This window comes from Rhizophagus irregularis, chromosome 7 (genome assembly GCF_026210795.1).
Source record: "Rhizophagus irregularis chromosome 7, complete sequence".
Lineage (NCBI taxonomy): Eukaryota > Fungi > Glomeromycota > Glomeromycetes > Glomerales > Glomeraceae > Rhizophagus > Rhizophagus irregularis.
In genome coordinates, this window is record NC_089435.1 from 3,670,736 (window position 1) to 3,692,876 (window position 22,141).

Sequence of the window (22,141 nt, forward strand, 5' to 3'; positions counted from 1 at the left end):
CTACTAAAATATTAATTTCATGTGAGGAAAAGAATTTTATTTAATTCGGCAATATTTTGCTCCTTAAAATTTATGAAAAAAATGATTGAACTTGTATAAAATCATTCAAGTCGTCATATGCTACTGCCAAAATCTGATGGTACCTTCATTATTGATGCAAATGAAATTTGGAAGGAATATTTGCCATATCAAAACAACAATGATCATTGAATCGCATTGGTGACATGTATTGGGAATAATAAATTCTATAATTGAAATAAAAAATATTTAAAACATTTACATTCTTTTATATTTAAAATTGGTATCATAATTATAAATAATTTATTATAAATTAATTTTATTGTCTTTTTATTTGCGATTTTACAGCGTCCGTAGTCACGTGTGACCCTGCAAATCTTATTTATTTTATTTTATTTTATGTGAAGTTGGCAAAGAACATATTCGATTAAAAAAAGAACGTTCAACTTAGAACCTGTCATCCATCAGGGCCGAAGCCCAGCCAGACCCTTACTTCTAATTATATAAATCCCAGACCTATCCCATATCACGACCATAGTTATATGGACAAACCAAAAAGTGTGACCCTGCAAAATCAATCCGGCTACCATTTTTTCCGGCTTTAGACGTAATGTCACTCGTCGTTTACGATTATCATACCACCGAGCGAAGTACACGTGGTCATATGATTTAGGTAACTATATGTAATCCTTGAAGCAGTTTCCGACTGATGAATAAGCCAGGCATTTAATTATATCTAATAATCGTTGAAATAATTAACCTATATACCTGTTTCTAAAATAAACGTTATTTTGTAAAAAGAGATGTGCCGATTACATAAATTTTTGTACTACGTATATGTGCAGTTCTATATTGGGCAACCGTGACCCAACCCATGGGGCACAGTCGCAAAAGCAATCGGACTTGACCCTTCTCTTATTGTAACATATATAAGAGTTGGGTTAAGTCAGCACCGCGTGGGTGTTCGCAAAAGTGTTGATCTTGATATAGTCTTCTTGATAGACCTATATGGTGGGCACCATATAAACCGATATTTTTGCGTCACAGTCTCGAGGTTGAGAATTTGTATAACCATTTTGGTATAGTCTCGGATTGACGGATAAATAATTATTCCGACCTATTCACGTTATTTCCGCAGTACGATATACACTATTATTTCTCCCACCGATAATTGCGACCATGGGAATATTTGATAAAAGAGTAACACAAGTTAAAGAAGTAGAACAAAAAGGGAAATGAGTACATATGTGGGCTGGGATTTGTTTTGCAACAAGCAATAGATCATAATACACAGTGAAATTCGATAAACCGGATCTATCGGTTCCACTAAAAATATCCGGTTTATCGGGATATCCGGTTTAGCGAAAAAATTTCGATATATTGAAAATCTATTATATTGAATTTTTAAAAAATTTTCATGCTAATAAAACTAATATACACTATAATTTGATTTTTTCATCTAGTTTTAAGTCATAGAGGTCATGAAAATGAATATAAAATATTTTAAAAGTAATACATAACTTCAGCCGGAATTAAGATTTTTATAATTCCGGCCAAATTTAGGATTTACCGCATCACGTCACTTAAATTTTATTGGTTCCCAGTCACGTTATCCGGTTTATCGAATCATTTTTACTATAGCTGGTTAGAAAATTGATCCGTTATAGCGAATATCGAGCTTTTACTAGTAAACTCCGGTATATCGAACCTATTTTAATATACGTGATTTGGTTCCAGCAAAAAAGTCCGGTTTAGGCGCAAATCCGGTTTATCGAAGATCGAATTTCACTGTGTACCCTGGGAGTTGCGCTCTGAATCCTTAAAAAGAACTCTAAATTTTTCAAACTGAATTTTTTCAACCTTCCAATTGTAATTTACCCGTAGTTATGGAATTGAACACTAAATATCCAGTTGTTCTCTTAATGGGAAAAACAGGCAAGTTTTCGATTTTTTCTTTGTATTTTTCTTACTCATAATTTTAAAAAAACATATCAGGTGCGGGAAAAAGCACTCTTGGAAATTTACTTCTTGGTGCACCACATAAAAAAGGACCTTTTGCTACCGGCTCACGAATGGTAAATGGTTATGTTCTATATATACTGCGACTATTTAAAATTAATTGTATTTAAGAATAAGGAAATGACGAAAATATAGGACTCTATCACACAAGAGTGTAAAGCAGAAACTATGTTAATTGACGACGTACCATATAACATTGTCGACACGCCTGGAATTCTTGACCCTAACCGAGGTACTATTCCTATACTTAATGAAATTTCCAAGACTATCAATAAATGTGCTCATGGGGTTAAGGCTATCCTTATTGTTTCTGGTATGCAAAATCATGAAATAGCTTACTTTTTATTAACTCCGTGGGTTTGTATTTCTAGTTAATCAAAATTTTGGACTTCATAGAAGTCGGAAGGTTTACTGACGAGCAAAAAGATGCTCTAAACCGAATAAGAAATTTCCTAGGAAAAGACGCAACAAATAATATTATATCAGTTCTTTCCCGCGCAGACAAAGATCAGACTGAAGATAGAAGTATAATGCAAAGCGATTGGAATCAATCTTTTCGTTCTTTTATCCAAGGCATTGGAAACCGTTGGGGCATCTCTCCCAATCCTGAAATTTTTCCGGCTGGTGAAGAGACTCATAAAGTACGGTTAGGGGAAATCAAGAATTTAATCAGCAGTATACAAGGAGTTTACACCACTGAGCAACATGAGAAGTGCCAACGAGAACAAGCGGAAGCGAGGCGACGAAAAGAAGAGGATGAAAAAAGAGCAAAGCGGGAACACGATGAGAAATTAAAAGAAGATGCAAGAAGAGAAGCCGAAAGAGCCCATCAACGTGAGTTTAACCAAATGCGACAAGAATATGAAAAACAGCATAGGCAAATATTGGAGAAAATGATTGAGTCGTTGCGTCGAGAAAAAGAAAACGAGCGTCAAGAAAGAGAAAAAGAGCGGCAAGAAGCAAGAGAACATCAAGAAAGAAGACGTCAAGAAGAAAGAGAACGTCAAGAAAGGGAACGTCAAGAAAGAAGACAACAAGAACTTAAAGACGGTATAATGTTTGCAGCGTCTGAAGCGCTTAAAATGGCTTTTTACGCCTTCATATAAGAAAAAAAGTAAATCCATTTGACACGAAATCAACTCGATAATTTCCAAATCATATATTTCTAGTGAAAATCTAAAGTTTAAGAAAAAGAAGGAACGTTTATAATAAAAAAAGTTTACGCGTTATAATAAATATTTAAAGTTTAAAAAATTAAAAGTATTGAAGATTTTTTAATATAAATATTCCGTGGGAAAAGTTGTGAATCAGTTGAGTTTAATATCATATATTATTAGTAAAACTAATGATTGCATGATTTGATCATTTCATATATATGACTATATGAATCTATGTTGACTTAAGCACGTTTCACTTTTTTCGAAATGGAATCCGAATTATAATATCGTCCATAGAAATTAATTATAATAAAGTTTAATGAAATACAGTATACGATTATATTATCATAAGTTATTGATTTTTTTAGAAAAAAAGGCAATATTTTTAAAATATTAAATCTCAATTATAAGTTATGTAAACATGAAAAGTAGAGTATAACCGTTTATTATTTATGTTATATGCATAATTAGACGAATTCAAATTATTGTAGTTTGAAAATTATTCTTTTTTAAACTTTAAATAAAAAATTAATATTATTTATTAATTTATAAAAATAACATATATCATTTTGTTCATTGTCATTTACTGAATCTACCAAGATTAAAGTAAAATCAGGCCAAAATTAGCAAGTGGCTGGTGTAAACCTACTAGTGTTACACTTTCGGTTCAGCCAGAATAAAGTGTAGATTGAACTTAAACGTTAAGAAACAATATGTTGCTTTATTTATTAATGAAAGAACTTATACAATAGAGATAAATAACAATAAATTATTATTGTGATTGTTCCGCCGGGAGATTGAGCTAAAACTTCAGCATCTTCTGGCGGTGGTTGCGGAGGAAGTGAACATCTTTAATCAATGAAATTAACGATAAAATATATAACAAATAATAACAATAAAAACGAAAATATTGCTGCGATCGTATTAAAGCATTCGTCCTTCCTCTTTAACTATCTGAATTTTTTATTTTTAATTTATATCTTACCTATGATCACCACGTGATCGACGATCTTTGAACAGCGTTAAGATCACATGACTCAAATGGATGACATAATGACATTTGTACCCTTATATCTCTTAATTTGTATTCTAATACATTTTGTTATTTTATATTAAATTGATTAAAAACGGCCCAGAGTCGGTTCAGGAACCGTTTCTGATTCTGGATTTGTATATATTTTAACAATTTTTTAAAAAATCAAAAACGAAACCAGTCCACAAATTATCAAAAAATTTCAATTTATTATCACATATTCTACCTACCTAACTAGTTTCCTAGTTTTGTTCCCTATCAATAACATTTTAAAATAAAGTGTGAATTATTATACTTGGTAAAATCGGGTATAAACATCTATAAACATTATCGTCTAAATTATAATTAGAGTTAGGGATCAGTTAAAACACCTCAACTTCGAAATCGAAACTAAGATTTGTTTATTTTAATTATTACTAGAGTGAAATCTTAAAATAGTACAATTATATTGTATATTCCTTCAAAAAAACCAATGACCAGTGATATGCACTGGAAGCTTCCAATGACTTTGAAGGCAAGATTCACATCTTCCAATGCACATGATAATGAAATTTTATTAACCATATTTGGATAATTTGTGAATTTAATAATAACACCCTTTTTTCCTTCATATAGTTAGCAGTAAAATCTTGGCGCGGGTGGATTGTTAGCCTGCAGATCTTTCAAATGAGCCACAGCCACAAATTCAAAGCAGTTTAACTCCGGAGGATCGACAGGTTCGATTCCGAAAATTCCGAAAAATTAACACCGAGACATTACACAATGGCGTTATTAAATATTTAAGCACCGAAATTTTTTTTTTTTTTTTTTTTAAAAAAAATAACAAAACCATAATGTCTTGCCAACTAACAACTGACTGCTTAGATGAAATTTTTGAACATTTAGAGAATGATAAATCAACTTTACATTCATGTTTGTTAGTTAATCGTCTTTGGTGTAAAACTTCTGTAAGAATTTTATGGAGGAATATTTGGCGGTTTAAATATATTGTTTATCGTGAAAAACATCCATTGAAAGTAGCATCATCTATTCTTAGTACATTAGTTGCTTGTCTTCCCAATGAATCAAAAGAGCTCTTATATAAGAATAAAATTTTTATTCAAACACCTACTTCAAAACCACCACTTTTTAATTATGTAAACTTTTGCAAAGTACTTTCAATTTATGAGATTGTTAAATTAGTTGAAAATGTCCTTAGTAATGAACCATCATCATCCGTTAATTCACTAAGTTTAAAAGATAGAAATTGTTTAGTAACAAATGAAATTTTCAAAATGCTTACAAACCAAATTTCTTCCTTGAAAAAATTAACTTACGACTATAATCAATTTATCCCTAAGTTTTCTTTCACTTATTTTCCTGGAGCGAAAGAACTTTCAGAATTACGTTGCAGTTCAGATATTCCTTCTGATTTTTTTTATCAGTTATCACAAATATGTCATAATTTACAAACAATATTTATAGAATTTCGTAATGATAATGTTTCAGATGAGTTAAAAGAATTTATTTCTTTACAGAACAATTTAAAAAATTTAACTTTAATAGCCAATATAAGTAGTTGGGCAAATATTATACCTGCTTTAACAAAACATTCTAATACAATCACAAAATTACATCTTCATGGTAATAATTATAATTTACCATTATCATTTGTCAATTTATTCACAAATTTAGAAGAAATTATGTTTTCATTCGATTATGGAGCAGATTTTGGTGATTTTGAAAATTTACAATTTGCCAATTTTCCTAAATTACAAATTTTAAAATTTCCTAAAAGATATCCAAAACCCGAATATGTAATGAAATTTTTAGAAAATAATGGAAAAAATCTCAAAACATTTTATATATATGGAAGTGATAATGCTTTAAGTTTATCTATTGCTGATTTTTGTCCAAATCTTAGAAGTCTTTTCGTAGGAATTAATTATGAAAAAACAAATATATTAAAAACTATATTAAGTAGTTGTCAATACTTAGAAAGTATTAAAGTTTGGTGTGGAAAAAGTTATTCAGGTGAAGAAAGAAGTTATTTATCTGAAAAGGAAGTATTTGAAACTATTGTAAATTATTCACCAAATAATTTTTGTGAATTAAAAATATATTATAGTTCAAATTCAGACTTTGTATCTCCAGTAGATTTAGAATCATTTTTTATAAGCTGGAAAAATAGAATACCAAAAAAATTACTTAGATTAATAATTAACAAGAATAATAATATTGATGTAAATGAAGTAAACAAAAAAATAGCTGAAAAATATGAAAATTTAGGTATTATTAAATTTAGTATTGAAGCACTTTATGATGATGATGTTTTTTACTTGTTATAATTTCTTACTTAAGAGAATGAACTTTTATTTTACTTTATTTGTTTCTTTTGAGATTTGTTACTATTATAGAAGATATTTCTTTAATATTCATAATAAAGTATTTTCCTATAAACATATACTTGCAAAAGATTAATGCTTATGTTAATTATGATTTATTTAATAATAGGTTATAATGTGTGCTAAAATCTAGAACGAACTTATCTTATATGTTCACTTTCCACTATTATAATTACCAAAATTTTGTTGAAATTTATTAAAATTACATTCTTTACACCAATAAGACCCTATTCTTGGTTGGTTACATTCAGAGTATAGCCCAAAAAGTTGTGCGGGTATTAGGATTTCATTCGGAATATCAGCAATATTTTCAAATAATTTTGGATTTTGGAATATTAAAACTACTATATGAAACCAAGTTTTTTGAGATAGTCCAAAAATCAATATTAGTTGCAATTCCATATTGATAACAATGAGCTAAATTATTTATTCCATATGCATTTCCTAAATCTCCCACCTTTTGATATAATTCAAATGCTTTTTTTCATCAATATCAGTTCCAAATTTTATTTGTTTCCGCATCAAAGACGTTAGAAAACTTGGTTCCCTAATATTATGTAATTATTTTCTTTCTACTTTTTATTAAAGATTGTCCAAATATATTGCTAAATTCCTTTCTTTTATTTTACAGTTATTACTATGCAGACGCTGATAAACTCATCAACGTTAATTCGTGAATATTAATATTATTAAATGTCAATCAATCCGATCATGTGTCATTTTTTCATGTGACAAATTTTTTCTTTTTTGTTGAATATCCAGGAAAAAAAAATTCATATCATTTGGCAAAATATATAAAGCCAAAAATTTTACGCATTCAAGAAGGAATGGTTGAAAGTGCTAAATATTGAAAATTACACTTCGCTTTGTTATTTGATAAAATTATAACTGATAAATGATAATATTGTGTATGTTGATTTTTTTTTAAAAAAAGAGAATATATATATTTTCTTATTTTTCATTTATTGACTGTTGACATTACAAGTATTTGGCGCTTATATACTTATATATCACTAGGAAACGGAATTCCGGAGGATAAAATAAAATTTGCGATTTCATTGGCCGAGGATCACGTGAGGCAGGCACGTGATAAATCATTTTTCATAGTCTTTCGCTAAAAGAGTATGTGTTTATGGCAACACGACTTCCGAGGCCTGTGACAAGCTAGTCATCCTTGAGATAACCAGGTATTATTTTGAGTTTCATTTAGACGAGTCGAATATTATTGGCATTTTCGCGAATATAATAACATTATCAATTTATCATTTAAGTTACATTATAGATTTATATAAAAAATGTATAAAACATATTTTTATGAGTTTTGTACTTAATTCTGGAGTAAATCCGTACGCGGAGATAAAAATTTATAAGTTTGTACGAAGAGGCAATTTTTATGGTAAATCCGTACAAGGTAAATCTTTGTTCCGTACTCCAGACTTCGATCAATTTTTATCTACACAATAAAAACCGCGGAACTTCGACACTAAATTATTAAATCCGTACAACAAGTTTTCTATCAGTGTATTCAAGGGTCCTATTTTTACCTAATGAAAATTTTTATATGAGCATATATTATTGAAATTTAATAGACGCATCTTACAAATTATTTTTTTTACAAATTAATATTTATTATTCAATTTTTTTTTTTGTTCATTAAAATGATAACAAAGTTTTATAGGATTTTGTTTTTTTTTCGAATATATAACTGATTTAAAAAAAAAAGGTGTGACCAGACGCAGATATTTTGTCTTTTGTTTAATCGAACTCCGAAATAAATAAAAAATTCAGACTTATTATAATTATCCCTAAATTATTGTTTTAATTTAGACAAAGTTTAAAAAAACTCTGTAGTGAAACTCATTCCAATGTGAAAATAAAAACCCATAGAAGATTGGAAGATATCATCTTTTTAATTTTTTTTATTATAATTAAAATAAAAATAGAAATAACGAATTTTTAAAAAAATAAATAAATGGTAATTATTATGCACTTTACTAAATTAATCGTTTGTAGTAATTTCATAGTAATTATGAATTATCAATTTACGTTTATTCATTTTACATTTTACCATACTTTAATTGGAAATCACCTGATAGAAATCAGATGACCAAATAAGGGAGAATTTATAAAACGTGGCACCTCCGGAAAGAGGAAGATATTGATTATGAATCTGGAAACGATTCTCATAAAAAGATGGCGACGTATTAGTCGTATTACGTTAATCATTTTTTTACCTTACTATCCATGGAGAAGTTGGCTGCGGAATGCGGATCGTGCATAAAGCTTGAAGCTTAAAGCATTATTCTAAAAAATAGGCTTAAGCTTATGCTTAAACATATAAAATGCCTTAGTATATTATACTACAATTAAAGTTATACATATGACTTTTTGGCATTTTTTTTCCCAAGCTATTGTTACCGATATTGACGGTAATTAAGGGACGTGTTGAGGATAACTTATATCGTATAGACACACGAATACCAACGGGATTCTTACTCAATACTACCTTTCCTGGTATTTCCGGTATTGTTCGTTAAGAATCGTCAAGGTAAACAACTATATTATACGATTAGTAATAATACGCGATATATATATAAGACAAATCTTATATGAATATGTATAGAAACAACGTATAATAACCACAATGTAACGATTTTATTAAATAGAAGGAGAACTTTCGGTTTACAACAAAGCGATAAGGGTGATAGGGATCTATCTCAATCTCAAAGATATCTATAAAGGTGACTATGTAATATGTATATCTACTCCTATCATGGAGTTGGCAGAGACATATTTATATCTAATTTTATCTTACTGCCATCTCTTTTTCTGACATCAAGGGCGGAATCTAATCTATTGATATCTAATTGTTAATGTTTCATCACAATATTACAATAGTGATAGCTTTTATTGTAAGCCACTTTATAATAGAATTAATAGAATACAAATGATAAATTTTGGACAATTAATACTATTGAATTAATTTCCGCACAATAACTTCTAATAAAATTGTATACATATAAATAATACAAATAAAGAAAATAAATAAATATATAAATATAAATAATAATAAATTGAATAAATATAATAATACTGTATATGTAAATTTATCATATAAAACCAATATCTTCAGCAGCTTATGTATCGGCGTAAATCGGCACGTAATCGACATGTACACAAATGTTTATTTTATTTTATTTTAAGGCAAGCCAGGAGAATACATTGATAATATTTAAAACTAATTAAAAAATTATAAAAAAACACAATGTAGAATCGTCGCTCAATAAATCGAGCCCTGACTAGAATTATATATAAAAAAAACTATCTTAAAACCCGGCCGAATAAAGATAGGAAGTGAATGATAATTTTCTTTGGTGTTCAACGACATGTACACAAATGTATTGAATCACCATACAATATCGGAAATCACGTGTACAAGAAATCGCGTAACACTATTAATTATTTGCTCGCCTACTAAGGATAATCATTTCCTGTATAAAAACATTATACAATTATTCAATTATACAATAAACTTTTATGATGATCCCGGTTAAATCCGGTAATAACCGACCATATTTCATCCTTTTTTAACTCACCCAGTAAATTTGTGACAAAATATTCGTATCACTATTAAAATTTTTATAAATATACATAAAAAATTTTCTTTTCGATACCAAAACTTTTGATTAATCGAAATTAAAAATGTCCGAAAAAAACGATTTAAATGAAAATATGTTAAGCGAAAAAGAAAAGGCCCTTGCCGGACTTCCATATTTAGCATATTCTGAAGAATTAATAAATGATCGGCTTAAAGCTAGAGAACTACTTTATAAATTTAATAATTCTAAACCAGTTTCTGTTAATACTGATGAATATCGTGAAAGAAATGACATTATTCGGCAATTATTTGGTAGTGTTGGTAAGAGTGCTGAAGTCGAACCACCATTCTATTGTGACTATGTAAGTTTTATCATATTCAATCAACTACAATATTTATGACAAATAAGATAGTTAATATTTATTCTTAATATATTAGGGATATAATATTCACGTTGGGGATAATTTTTATTGTAATTTTAACTGTGCTATATTGGATTGTAATAAAGTTGAAATTGGAGATCGTGTTATGTTTGGCCCAAATGTTTCACTTTACCCTGCAACTCATCCTATACAACCTGAAGAAAGAGCAAAAGGTGCTGAATTTGCATTACCCATAAAGGTATTGGCTTTTCCCATAAGAGTATTAACCATAATAAAAATTACTATGATGATTTTTAAACAAATTTGATTTTTTATATTAGATTGGAAATGATGTATGGATTGGTGGTAGCGCTACTATTTGTCCTGGAATTACCATCGGGGATGGGGTACGTGTTGATATTTTCCTTTAGATATTGACGTAATATTTTAATTACTTCATTTAATTTTTAATTCTTTATTTTGATTTATACGGAGATTAGGTAACTGTTGGTGCAGGATCCGTGGTATGTTTAAATATTGAAATGAATCAATTTTTTTATTAATGAAATTAATGAAATTTAATCCTTTTTTTAAGGTTACAAAAGATGTTCCGCCTTATGTAGTTGTCGCTGGTAACCCTGCTAAAATCATCAAGCATTTAGAAAGAAAAACGATAGCAAATTGAATTTAAATCTTATTGATAAAAAAGAATTTTATTACATTAAAATTATTATTTATTCTCAAATTGGTTCATATTATTTATAATTAATAAAATATAATTATCAATACAGTATATAAAGTTTCTGTGTATTTGTGCACAAAATGAAATGAAAAATATTATTATCCATAAAATGTGTGAAACGTGACGATTTAATAAAGTATATTTTTCGAATGAGAAATGTTAAAAAAAATAAAAAAATATAAAGACAATAAAGTAAAATAAAATGTTTAATTTACTTTAGAGATTGAGCGAAAGAAACTTACATGTTTGAAATGCGCAGTATGATAATTATAATTTTAGTCACGTGTCCTAGTATCTTGTTACAAAATTTGTGCAAATCTTATTCCTTACCCACATATATATAATCAATCAGAGACCTCAAGACTATTTCACTTTTTAAAAGATCGTTAACGGATTTATCCATGCAAAGTATTGACACATACCATAATCTCTGTTAGATTTGCATGAGGGAGATATACACCTTAATTCCAAGAGACTCCATGAATCCTCACACGAATATCTAATAAATCAAGCGGAGTTAATTTAGTGATGAACAAAATAAAACTCGCAATAATAAAACTCGCAGTAATGTAATTTTGGATTGATGTATTGTATTTGGCGGATGAATAACAATTTGTCCTGATCAATTTGATCAATTGATATCACCAGATTCAAATCATTAAAATTGATCAATAACCAAAGGCTTAATGATAATGAATCATTCTGATGTAATTTAATAAATGAAGTTTCTTTTGTATATATATATCTATTTTCGCATATTTCTTAACTATCCTTTACTTTCATATCCTTTACTTTCGTATCATGTCTATTGCTTTGAATTTAGACTCTTTTTTTACAGGAACCACAGAAACCGTTACCAATAATTTCAACTTCGATACAGGATCCATTACTGAGGAGGATACAACAGGTAATTTCATTTTCAGCTGAAAAATTTAAAATTTCATGTGAATGAAACAGAAGTTTCCAACACAATAAATGCATCTAGAAAAGATTACTGAACAAGCGCAGAAGTTTGGGTTTAGTCATAAGAAGTTTCTCAACTGTATGTCATCCATCTCAAAGGAATTTTTATTAACTCAGACACTTGAATACTGGCTTCTCACTTACATGTCTGAAACAGCAACAGACTCAACAGACTCCTGGAATGAAGACTACTCGCCAGATGCTTGGTTAATAGAATGCTTTTCTCTAAAAACTGCCAATTTCATTGTTACCAGAGTATCTGAAGAATATCTCAAAGCACAAACACCCAAATACTGGATTGATTGGGCCATTTATCAATTTACTAATCAAGCTTCAAAGGAGTTTATCTCTTTTATTGAAAATGCGAGTGAGAACAAAGTTCATGTTTTTAAAAACATACCAATAATTGTTAAATCCATTGGTGACACTAGTGATAAAGGTAATGAACTTAATCTCCTTCTTGAAACAGATCTTAATCAATTTAATAATAATAAAAGCACCTGGTATTACCACACCACGGACTTGATTAGTGCTGAAAGTATTTTTACTGATGGCATCAGTTTGGTAGCAGGTCAGAAGAAACAAGATTTTGGTGGTCGAACTTCATCATTCTACCTCAATGATGAATTTAAATGGGCAATTGATTTCAGACTACAAAAGTTTATTAGTTCACCAAGTGCAATAATTATTTATGATATTCCTGAAACTTTATTAAAAGAAAAAGAATATAAACACCTTGATCTTAATAATGGTAATAAAAGGTGGAAGGATGTAGTGCATAAATCTTGTAACTATTGTGCATGTGAAACTGATGAATATGGTTCTGTTTATGGCCCTCAAACCACAAATTATGTTAGAATGATTAAGAATAAATATGAGACACCTAAGGTTGCTTGTCTAAACCTCTTCAAAATCCTACGATTAGTTTCGTCAAAATTTTACTATAGATTTATTATAGTTTCGGCAGAGTTTCGGCAGTTTCGGCATTTATAATAAGTTTCGGCAGTTTCGCCTTTCTCCAAAGTTTCGCCAGTTTTTTAATATAACTTTAATATAGTTTTGGCAGAATTTCGCTTTTCGGCAAAACGCCATCTTGCCTAAACCCCTAGGTTTCGGCAAGCAACCTTAGAGACACCCATATGTCCAATTACTTTTTTTAAGTCTATGGCTTAGGAATTTATCAAAAATTTTTTTTTACTTTAACTTCAGAACATATTATTAAACCAGTCATAAATATACAATGTCCAGATAAATTCACAAGTATTTTAATAGTTAATTCGCCAATTAGAGTATTCTTGGATTTCTGGAAGAATGTGATGAGAAGCCATTTCAAAAAAAAATTGATAAATATATTAAAGATCTCAAGATTATTGCTAACTACGAATAGGAAAAAGACAAGAATAGGCAAATCTTCTTCTTTCAAGATATAGGAAGGCAAGTAATACTTTTTTTATTAGAAATGTATATGGAAAATAATGGTATGTTTGGCAGAGATCTGCTCGATTACTTGTCATTCAAAACTGTTCACCGAGCCATAAAACCAGTGTTGAGCCACAAATAACCTGCTCGGTTGTCTGATATATAAAGGCTGTTCACCAATCCAGCATTAGACCTACTAGGTACAGATGACCTGCTCAGTTGTCTGATGTTCTGGTGGGTTGGAAATTGGAAACGTGTTAGTTGAAAATATTACTAATTTCAAATCTTATTAGGATTCTCAACCTAATTTTAAATTAGCGAAAAAATGGGAAAAGGAGCACTTGCGCAAGCAGATTCACTATCACTGGCCAACAATTACAGATATCAATGGAAATATGACCAGAAATATAGGAACAATAACTGGAGGATCATTTATTGTTAGATCAAAGAGAAAACAGGAAGAGGTACAGAAATGCTTTTTGCTGAAAATTTTGAGAATCGATAAATCTGATGATAAAAGAAATCTTTTGTATTTAGTCAGATGATGATTTTAACCGCTAAAAACTCCTCAACAAAGAAATTATCTCTTCTGAAAAAGATTAGAATATTTATGTTGCCTTGGTTTAATTAGATTCAATAATTTTTAATTCATGAATCGAACTCAAATCTGAAATTTTAATTCAAACTCAAATCCAAATCGAGCTTGATTCGATTCAATCATATAACATTACACAAAATTCCAAAAAAAGAAAAATTTTATTTTCCACAAAAATGGAAAAAAGTATCACACAAGTTTTCAAAAAAGGAAATTTATTTTGCTGATCCTCAGAATTTACTTTTTGGACGATACCTATTTCACAAAAATAATTTTTTGTGAAATGTGCAGATATCCTTTTTAGATCTTGTATAATATTCAACCTAAAAATGAAAGATCAGTGATTCATTAAATTGAATCAAATTCCGAATCCCGAATCTAGCCTGATTTGATTTAATCAAATCCAAATCTAACCTGATTCAATTCAATTCAATTCATGAATAATACTACTTTGTGCAGTATCATACCAGCAATAACACAGAAAAAATTAAGCAATAAAGATATGATTAAAATATCTTCGTTTATTGAATTTGTTATCAGATTTTCTTCTAATAAAGTTATTCTTAAATCAGATTTGAGTCAGTTATATTTTCTACTACTTCAAGATAAAGCATTTTAATTTATATTATAGAATTAATTTAAAATTTATCCTAGATTATTTTTTAATTTTAATCACCCATGAAATTCACACCTCTTGATTTGTGTTACATTTCACAATTTTTTATTTATTTATTTATCACGTTATGATTATAAAAAAAAAAATTTTCTTTTTTAAAAAAATTTTAAAAGCTTTGTTATTAACACATATTAAACACTTTAACTCAGTTTTTTTACTTATATCTTGTGAAACTACAGGTATTTTATACAATTCATAGTATATTTGTTTCTAAATTTCTTTTGTATTATATTTTCTAATTTCAGAACATAATTTCGCCACTTTAGTCAAATGAAATCAACTTTCTTTATTAAGTGAAAAAGTTGTTCAACAATATTAAAACTACTTATATCTTAAATATCATAAGCATAGGTATAATACTTGTGAAGATATTCATGTTTACATAATGGCAATAATTTTTGAATTTTGAATTTTTTGTTTATTAAATTCAGAGTGTAATTTCACTACTTTACTCAAATGAAATCGATTTTCTTTATTAAGTGAAAATTGTTCAGAAAGGTGGAAAACATTTACATTTTAATTCATGAGTGTAGGTATAATGCTTGCAAAAATATCCATATTTTTCATAATAGTACTAATTTTTGAATTTTTCTTGCTAAAGAATATATTTCACCATTTTGGTCAACATTTTAGCTATCAAATTTTATAATGCTTTAATAAAGTAAAGAGGAAAATTTGCAATTTATTGACAATTTTATTTATTAAAAAATCAGTTTTACTTTATATGTATAAAATTTAAAAATCATATAACCAGGTGATTTTCACCTGAAGTAAGCATTAAAATCACCCCTATTTTATAATATTTAAAAAAAAATTTTGAGCAAATTAATCCAAAAGTTATTTAAAGAATAATTATTTTGCAAAAATAATTTTTTGAAATATATTAGTAATTTTCATTAATTCAAAAATAAATCATAAATTAATTTAATAAAATATGTTGATATTTTTTTTTTATTTTACAAAAAATAAACTTTTAAATTTTAGAAATAATTTTGTAAATCCAGTATAAGAAAATTCTTTTTAATATTAATTTAAAAAAATATATTATTATTTTTTTATTTATAAAAAATAATAAATCTGTAAAAAATAAAAAACTTTTTCTACTACTGTTCATATTTATAATTTTAAAATATTTAAAATTTTATTTTTTATTTTTACTTAAAATAAACTTCTATTTTTTTTTAAATATATAAAACTTTAAGTTTTAGCTTAATAATGTTATTCATATCTGCCACCTGTTAATAAACAATATAAAATATTACAACTTTATTTATTATATTTAATTTAGATTTTAATATTCAACTTTATTAATTTATAATTTCAAATTGTGAGAGTTTTTTTACTCTCATAATATCAATAAACTATTAATTAATAATAATTAATATGGCATATTTAGTGATGATATTAGACATTGTCCAATTCCCACAATTGGATTATTAGACATTGGACTAATTGGACATAGTCCACTCCATGTCTAAATGTCCAAAGTTCAAAAATGGGACAATCTATTTTGGCCCGCATTAAGTATTAATTTTGGCCAGAATTATACTAATACAATTTTCAAAATTGTAATAATATGACGTAATTTGCTGAGATTTTTGCAGATCTAAAAATCTAGATCAGATTTAAATACTAAACTACATTTGGATTGATAATCATTAATTACTGATCATTAACTTTATTTTTCAATATGGTTCGAAAAGGTCATTTTTTGACACCTTATGTAGTTGTTCTTCATTCTGTAAAAAAAGCAAATTCATGCAATAAATATGCTGTATGCCGAGCTTGTATTAGTGCTGTTGGAAAAGATGAAGCATACAAAAATAAATTTACCAATACTAAAAGAGAATGTACATGTCATTTTTGAAGTTATCCAAATTTTGCTAAAAAATATACAGTTCAAGAAATTAAAGATTTACTTGATAAAGCTGAAAGAGATGGAGCAAAATAGGACCCCGAAATATATATAGAAAGGTCAGAGGCAGCCAAAAAATTTTTACTAATAGCTGTACGCATTCTTTCAGGGCCGGAATTATGATAATTTTGGCGAGTGACCAAAAAAGGAAATATCTTTTCACCGGGAATTATCTAAAAAAGGAAAGATTTTCATGTTTTTTTTGGCTGGTTGTACGCAAACTCGGATCTGACCTTTTTATGTATATTTCGGGGTCCTAGCAAAATCTACATCTAAAAAAAAGAATATTAAACCTCCAAAAAAGAGATCACATAGAACTAGTATTTCAAATGATTCTTCAAGTGAAAATGAATCTGATGCTTCTTATCATTCAATTGCTAATGAATTTTCAGATAATGAAATTTCTCAAGATATTAATACTTTAGATAATTATATTTTTCGTCCTTTAACATCTGCACAAAAACATAAATTTGAACAACTTTTATTAGAAGTTACAGTTTCATGTGGATTTGCATTTCAATAGGTAGAAAATGATGCGGTAAACCATTTATTTCACTGGCTTAATCCTATGATTACATTACTATCAAAACTAGTATTAGGTGGGCAAATTCTTAAAGAAACAACAAGTAATGAATCAGAAATATTACTTAAAAATGCAAAAAGGGATCAATTTGATGTGACTCTTACTTTTGATGGTTGGAAATAAGGTTGCTTGTCTAAACCTCTTCAAAATCCTACGATTAGTTTCGTTAAAATTTTACTATAGATTTATTATAGTTTCAACAGAGTTTCGGCAGTTTCAGCATTTATAATAAGTTTCAGCAGTTTCGCCTTTCTTCAAAGTTTCACCAGTTTTTTAATATAACTTTAATATAGTTTTGGCAGAATTTCACTTTTCAGCGAAATGCCATCTTGCCTAAACCCCTAGGTTTCGGCAAGCAACCTTAGTTGGAAAAATGTTGCGCATCAACATCTTTTAGGTACTATTTTAATAACATCACTTGGTGATATTGTGATTTGGAAAGCAGCAGATTGTGAAGCAAAGTGGATTACTGGAAATGAGATTGTACATATTACAGAAAAATTTTTACTGAACTTAAACAACAGAATATTAAAGTAAACAGCCTAATAACAGATTCAGCTTCTGAGAATACTGCAGCACAGTTAGTTAAATTTTTTTTATTTAATAATTTAAATATATATTTACATTTGTATTTTATTTTATTGTAGCAAGCGTCTACAACTTCTATATAGAAAAAAACTATTTTTACCATGTTATGCATATCAGCTTAATCTTTGTGTAGGAGATATTTTTAAAGAATTGAGTTTTTTGTCTACTCTAGCTGGGCAAGCAGTTGGAATTACTTCATTTTTTAGTCAGGCAAAATTTTGGATTGGGAAATTACGTGAAGAACAGGCTGCTACTTATAAAAACAAATTTTATGCATTGATTGTTCCAAATGAAATGTGATAGAATTCGCATTATTACTGTTTTTCAAGCTTGTTAAAATCAAAGGCCGCCCTTAAGGTATTATTAATTAATAATTATCCTACATAGTAATATTTTAAGCTTTAACTTTTTTTTTCATATTTTTTTTTAGAATTTAGCTACTAAAATTGAAGAGTAAGAATCTAATGATCTTTACGATTTTCCTGATGAATATCTTAATTGTATTTCAGATAATGCATGGTGGAACAATATTAAGCAATTGGAAACTATTATGCTTCCTTACTGTGCTGCATTAAATCAATTACAACGATATAATTCTCAACTTCATGAAGTACTCCATAGTTTTGGAAATATAGTAAATATTTTGCAATCACTTTCCAATTATACATTAAGCAAGCAACTTTTGCAAAAATTAGAAAAAAGATGGGCAGATTGGGAGCAGCCACTTTTACTTCTTTCATTTTTGCTTCATTCTGGATATCGTACAAAAAAATTTAATCCAGCAATTGAAAGTCTTGGATTTTTTCATCTTGGTTGGTGGATTACATATTACTACTGTGCTTGGTTTAATGAAGATCCAGAAGTTTTATTAGTTGAATTAGAAGCATATCGTCAAGAAAAATATCCTTATAATAATGCAACTACACGTTAATTTCGTAATAATATTCTTGGATTTTGGAATTATGTTCGTGGTCATTCTAAAGAACTTTACCGAGTTGCAGCAAGAATTTTTTCTATTGCAGTAACTACAGCATCTTTAAAGCAGTTTTTTTCAACAATGGGATGGTTACACTCTAAAAGATGAAATCGTTTAAGTGTAAGAATCTTTATAAAATTTTATTTTATTTTATTTTTATTTTTAATAATTATGTTGTTTAGTCCGAAAAAGTTCTAGGTATGGCACAAATTTGAGCATCTATGTTACGCAAGTTAAAACTTAAATGAATTGATGAAGAAGCTCAAAAATTTAAAAATATTAATATCGCTACATCTTTATCAACTACAGAAGATAACAATATATTGGAACAAGAAACTGATAATATATCTGATAATGGATTTTCTGATACAGATTGCGATAATACTGCAAGTTTAAATATTAATAAAAATATACAAAATGTTGATGAATGGCATAGCATGATATTTAAATGGCTTAGTATGTTGGATGATGAACAAGGTAATGAAGTGAAGATATTAGAAGAATTGAAAAATGATAGTAATAATAGCAATGATAACAAAATGGAATATGATATTAACATAATGAATATTTCAAATTTACCACATCCAGCAAGAGATAAAAATGCTAAATGGAGACTTCAGGATATTTTTACTGAAAATTTGGGCGAACCTAGTTATTTGTCTGATTTTAAATAATCAATAGTTGACTTGTAGTTATTTTTCTGCTGATAAATTTGAATTCAATAAAAATACTTTAATAAAAATATAATGTTTTAATAATTATTCTCTTTTTATAAGTCAAATTAAAAAATAAAATTTTGATATAATCTAAATTAAAGCTGCCGCCCGAAATTATTTCCTAATTCCGAAATCCCGAAACCTTTCCGAAACTCCCGAAATTGTCCGAAACTTCTGATTGGCCTATTATAAAATCACATGACTTTATAAATTTGCTAAAATTTTATCTGTATTCTAATTCCATAATTCTGGCTCCGTAGCGATCTTCCTGACACGTGTAGCTTCGTTTTAAGCCTATGTTCACTTTGTGTAACATTAGTGCATAAAGACGCATAATTTCCTTATATAGTATATAAGTTACACAAAGCGAACATAGGCTTAAATCAAAGCTACACGTGTCAGGAAGATCGCTACGGAGCCAGAATTATGGTATTAGAATACAGTTGTAATTTTGGTAAAAATTTTAATTTTGGTCACGTGATATTATAACAGCCAATCAGAATTTCGGAATAGTTTCGGCATTTCGGAATTAAGTATTTTTCCTAAATTAATTTTACCATTTTGGTTTCGGCAAATGGTAAAATTCCCTAATTTCGGGCGGCAGCTTTAATCTAAATGTCCAATTGATCATTTGGACTTAGATTGGACAATGTCCAATAGTCCAAATGTCCAAATGTCCAAATGTCCAATAGTCCAAATAATCATCACTGGGCATATTTATCTATAAGAAATGGTAAAAGAATCAAAATAATTAGGAATATATATTAAAATTATATTTTATTAACCTTTATTTAATATTTTTACAAATTAATAATTTTGTGTTAATATTTGTTTTTTTATCTTAAAAGATGGTAGTGAATCTAAAATCTAAATCTAGAATCAAAGATATTTATATAAAATTATACTGTAGTTCTATTAAACTATTTTATTTCAAGTTATTTATTGTAATTAATTTATCATAACTAATTATAATTTATAAATATTCTACATTTCTTACCATTTTTTTCTTATAATTTTTTTTTTATTACTTAAATTTTTATTAATTTTATTATTTCTTCCAAACTATAAATATCTAATTTAAATATAAATGACTATAAATAAATATAAATAAACTATAAATAAATAGCTAGAACTATAAATAAATTCTTATGTAATAATAAGTTATTATATTCTTCAATTATCTCAATTAAATATTCTTTTTTTAGTTAAATGCTTATCTATATTCCATTTGGTATATTATTTATTTTTTGATTAAATATTTATCCAATTATATGATTACTGAATATTTATAATTATAATAGAAAATCTTTTATTGGATATTTGGTTTATTTTTTACTTTTCTTATATTTATAAGTTATCATTTATTTTTGTAAGATTTCTGGATTTTCTTCAAGATAAAATGACTTAAAGAGGTATTTAAAACAAGCAAAATAGTATTTATTTTAAAATGTAAAAATCTTACTTTTAACAAATACTGATAAGTAAAATAATAATACCTGATAAAATAAAAAAAATTTATAATAAATTTTTTATTAATAAACAGTTTGTTTGCTTTTTGCATAATAATAATCTAGTAAATAGTTTTTGTATAAATTTGTATCAAATAGGCTCATCTATATATAATTGGCTCTAGATTGGATTAAATTTGGATTATTTTTTGTATAAACTTGAGCTAATTTTGAGCTAATGAGTCTTTTTGATATAAATTTATACAAAAACTATTTACTACATCAGGAATTTAAACACGGCATAATGTTCCGTAAGTTTACAGATTTTCGTAAAATTACGTACATTTATGGCATAATGTTCCGTAGATTTACAGATTTCCGTAAATCTACGTAATTTTACGATCGAAATATTCCGAAATAATACAGGATCGTAAATATACCGAAGCATTACGATCGAAATATTCCGAAATAATACGTGATCATAAATGTTCCGAAGCATTACGGTCAAAATATTCCGTAATAATACGTGATCGCAAATGTTTCGAAACATTACGATCAAAATATTCTGTAATAATACGTGATCGTAAATGTTCTGAAGCATTACGATCGAAATATTCCGTAATAATACGTGATCGAAAATGTTCCGAAGCATTACGATCGAAATATTCTGTAATAATACGATATCGCAATTGTTCCGAAGCATTACGATCGAAATATTCTGTAATAATACGTGATCGCAATTGTTCCGAAGCATTACGATCGAAATATTCCGTAATAATACGTGATCGAAAATGTTCTGAAGCATTACGATCGAAATATTCCGTAATAATATGATATCGCAATTGTTCCGAAGCATTACGATCGAAATATTCCGTAATAATACGTGATCGTAAATGTTTCGAAACATTACGATCAAAATATTCCGTAATAATACGATATCGTAAATGTT

The 22,141-nt window shown here is 27.8% G+C and overlaps 7 protein-coding genes across 10 annotated transcripts; 6 read left to right on the top strand and 1 right to left on the bottom strand.

Annotated features, from left to right (window-relative positions):
- Positions 1–1,824: 1,824 nt before the first annotated feature.
- On the top strand, positions 1,825–3,251 carry OCT59_027559 (uncharacterized protein; the record flags this gene model as incomplete). Of its 3 annotated transcripts, XM_025317814.2 has the most annotated exons (4): positions 1,832–1,953; positions 2,014–2,093; positions 2,173–2,350; positions 2,434–3,251. In XM_025317814.2, exons 1-4 carry the CDS (start codon positions 1,905–1,907, stop codon positions 3,141–3,143), a joined length of 1,017 nt encoding a protein of 338 aa, XP_025177599.1. In that variant the 5' UTR covers positions 1,832–1,904. The 3 variants fall into 3 exon arrangements, with proteins under 3 accessions (XP_065993494.1, XP_025177599.1, XP_065993495.1); XM_066137070.1 differs by having other exon boundaries at positions 1,825–2,093; positions 2,149–2,350; XM_066137071.1 differs by lacking the exon at positions 1,832–1,953 and having other exon boundaries at positions 1,977–2,093; positions 2,434–3,143.
- A 1,789-nt stretch (positions 3,252–5,040) lies between these two features.
- OCT59_027560 (uncharacterized protein) lies at positions 5,041–6,681 on the top strand (the record flags this gene model as incomplete). 2 transcript variants are annotated; one of them, XM_066137074.1, is made up of 2 exons in its annotated part: positions 5,061–6,220; positions 6,241–6,671. In XM_066137074.1, the coding sequence occupies 2 exons, from the start codon at positions 5,061–5,063 to the stop codon at positions 6,242–6,244; spliced, it is 1,164 nt and encodes a 387-aa protein (XP_065993497.1). In that variant the 3' UTR covers positions 6,245–6,671. The 2 variants fall into 2 exon arrangements, with proteins under 2 accessions (XP_065993496.1, XP_065993497.1); XM_066137073.1 differs by having other exon boundaries at positions 5,041–6,681.
- Positions 6,682–6,764: 83 nt separating this feature from the next.
- OCT59_027561 (uncharacterized protein) lies at positions 6,765–7,013 on the bottom strand (the record flags this gene model as incomplete). Its single annotated transcript, XM_066137075.1, has 1 exon — positions 6,765–7,013. One exon carries the CDS (start codon positions 7,011–7,013, stop codon positions 6,765–6,767), a length of 249 nt encoding a protein of 82 aa, XP_065993498.1.
- Positions 7,014–7,506: 493 nt separating this feature from the next.
- Positions 7,507–8,075, top strand: OCT59_027562 (uncharacterized protein; the record flags this gene model as incomplete). Its single annotated transcript, XM_066137076.1, has 3 exons — positions 7,507–7,523; positions 7,733–7,798; positions 7,883–8,075. 3 exons carry the CDS (start codon positions 7,507–7,509, stop codon positions 8,073–8,075), a joined length of 276 nt encoding a protein of 91 aa, XP_065993499.1.
- A 2,211-nt stretch (positions 8,076–10,286) lies between these two features.
- Positions 10,287–11,364, top strand: OCT59_027563 (uncharacterized protein). Its single transcript, XM_025317815.2, has 5 exons — positions 10,287–10,571; positions 10,648–10,830; positions 10,913–10,978; positions 11,072–11,095; positions 11,167–11,364. Exons 1-5 carry the CDS (start codon positions 10,314–10,316, stop codon positions 11,254–11,256), a joined length of 621 nt encoding a protein of 206 aa, XP_025177600.2. The 5' UTR covers positions 10,287–10,313; the 3' UTR covers positions 11,257–11,364.
- A 750-nt stretch (positions 11,365–12,114) lies between these two features.
- Positions 12,115–14,256, top strand: OCT59_027564 (uncharacterized protein; the record flags this gene model as incomplete). The annotated part of the gene is made up of 4 exons (XM_066137077.1): positions 12,115–12,220; positions 12,299–13,164; positions 13,989–14,159; positions 14,233–14,256. The coding sequence occupies 4 exons, from the start codon at positions 12,115–12,117 to the stop codon at positions 14,254–14,256; spliced, it is 1,167 nt and encodes a 388-aa protein (XP_065993500.1).
- Positions 14,257–16,656: 2,400 nt separating this feature from the next.
- On the top strand, positions 16,657–17,404 carry OCT59_027565 (uncharacterized protein; the record flags this gene model as incomplete). The annotated part of the gene is made up of 2 exons (XM_025326149.2): positions 16,657–16,816; positions 17,142–17,404. The coding sequence occupies 2 exons, from the start codon at positions 16,657–16,659 to the stop codon at positions 17,402–17,404; spliced, it is 423 nt and encodes a 140-aa protein (XP_025177602.2).
- Positions 17,405–22,141: the final 4,737 nt, after the last annotated feature.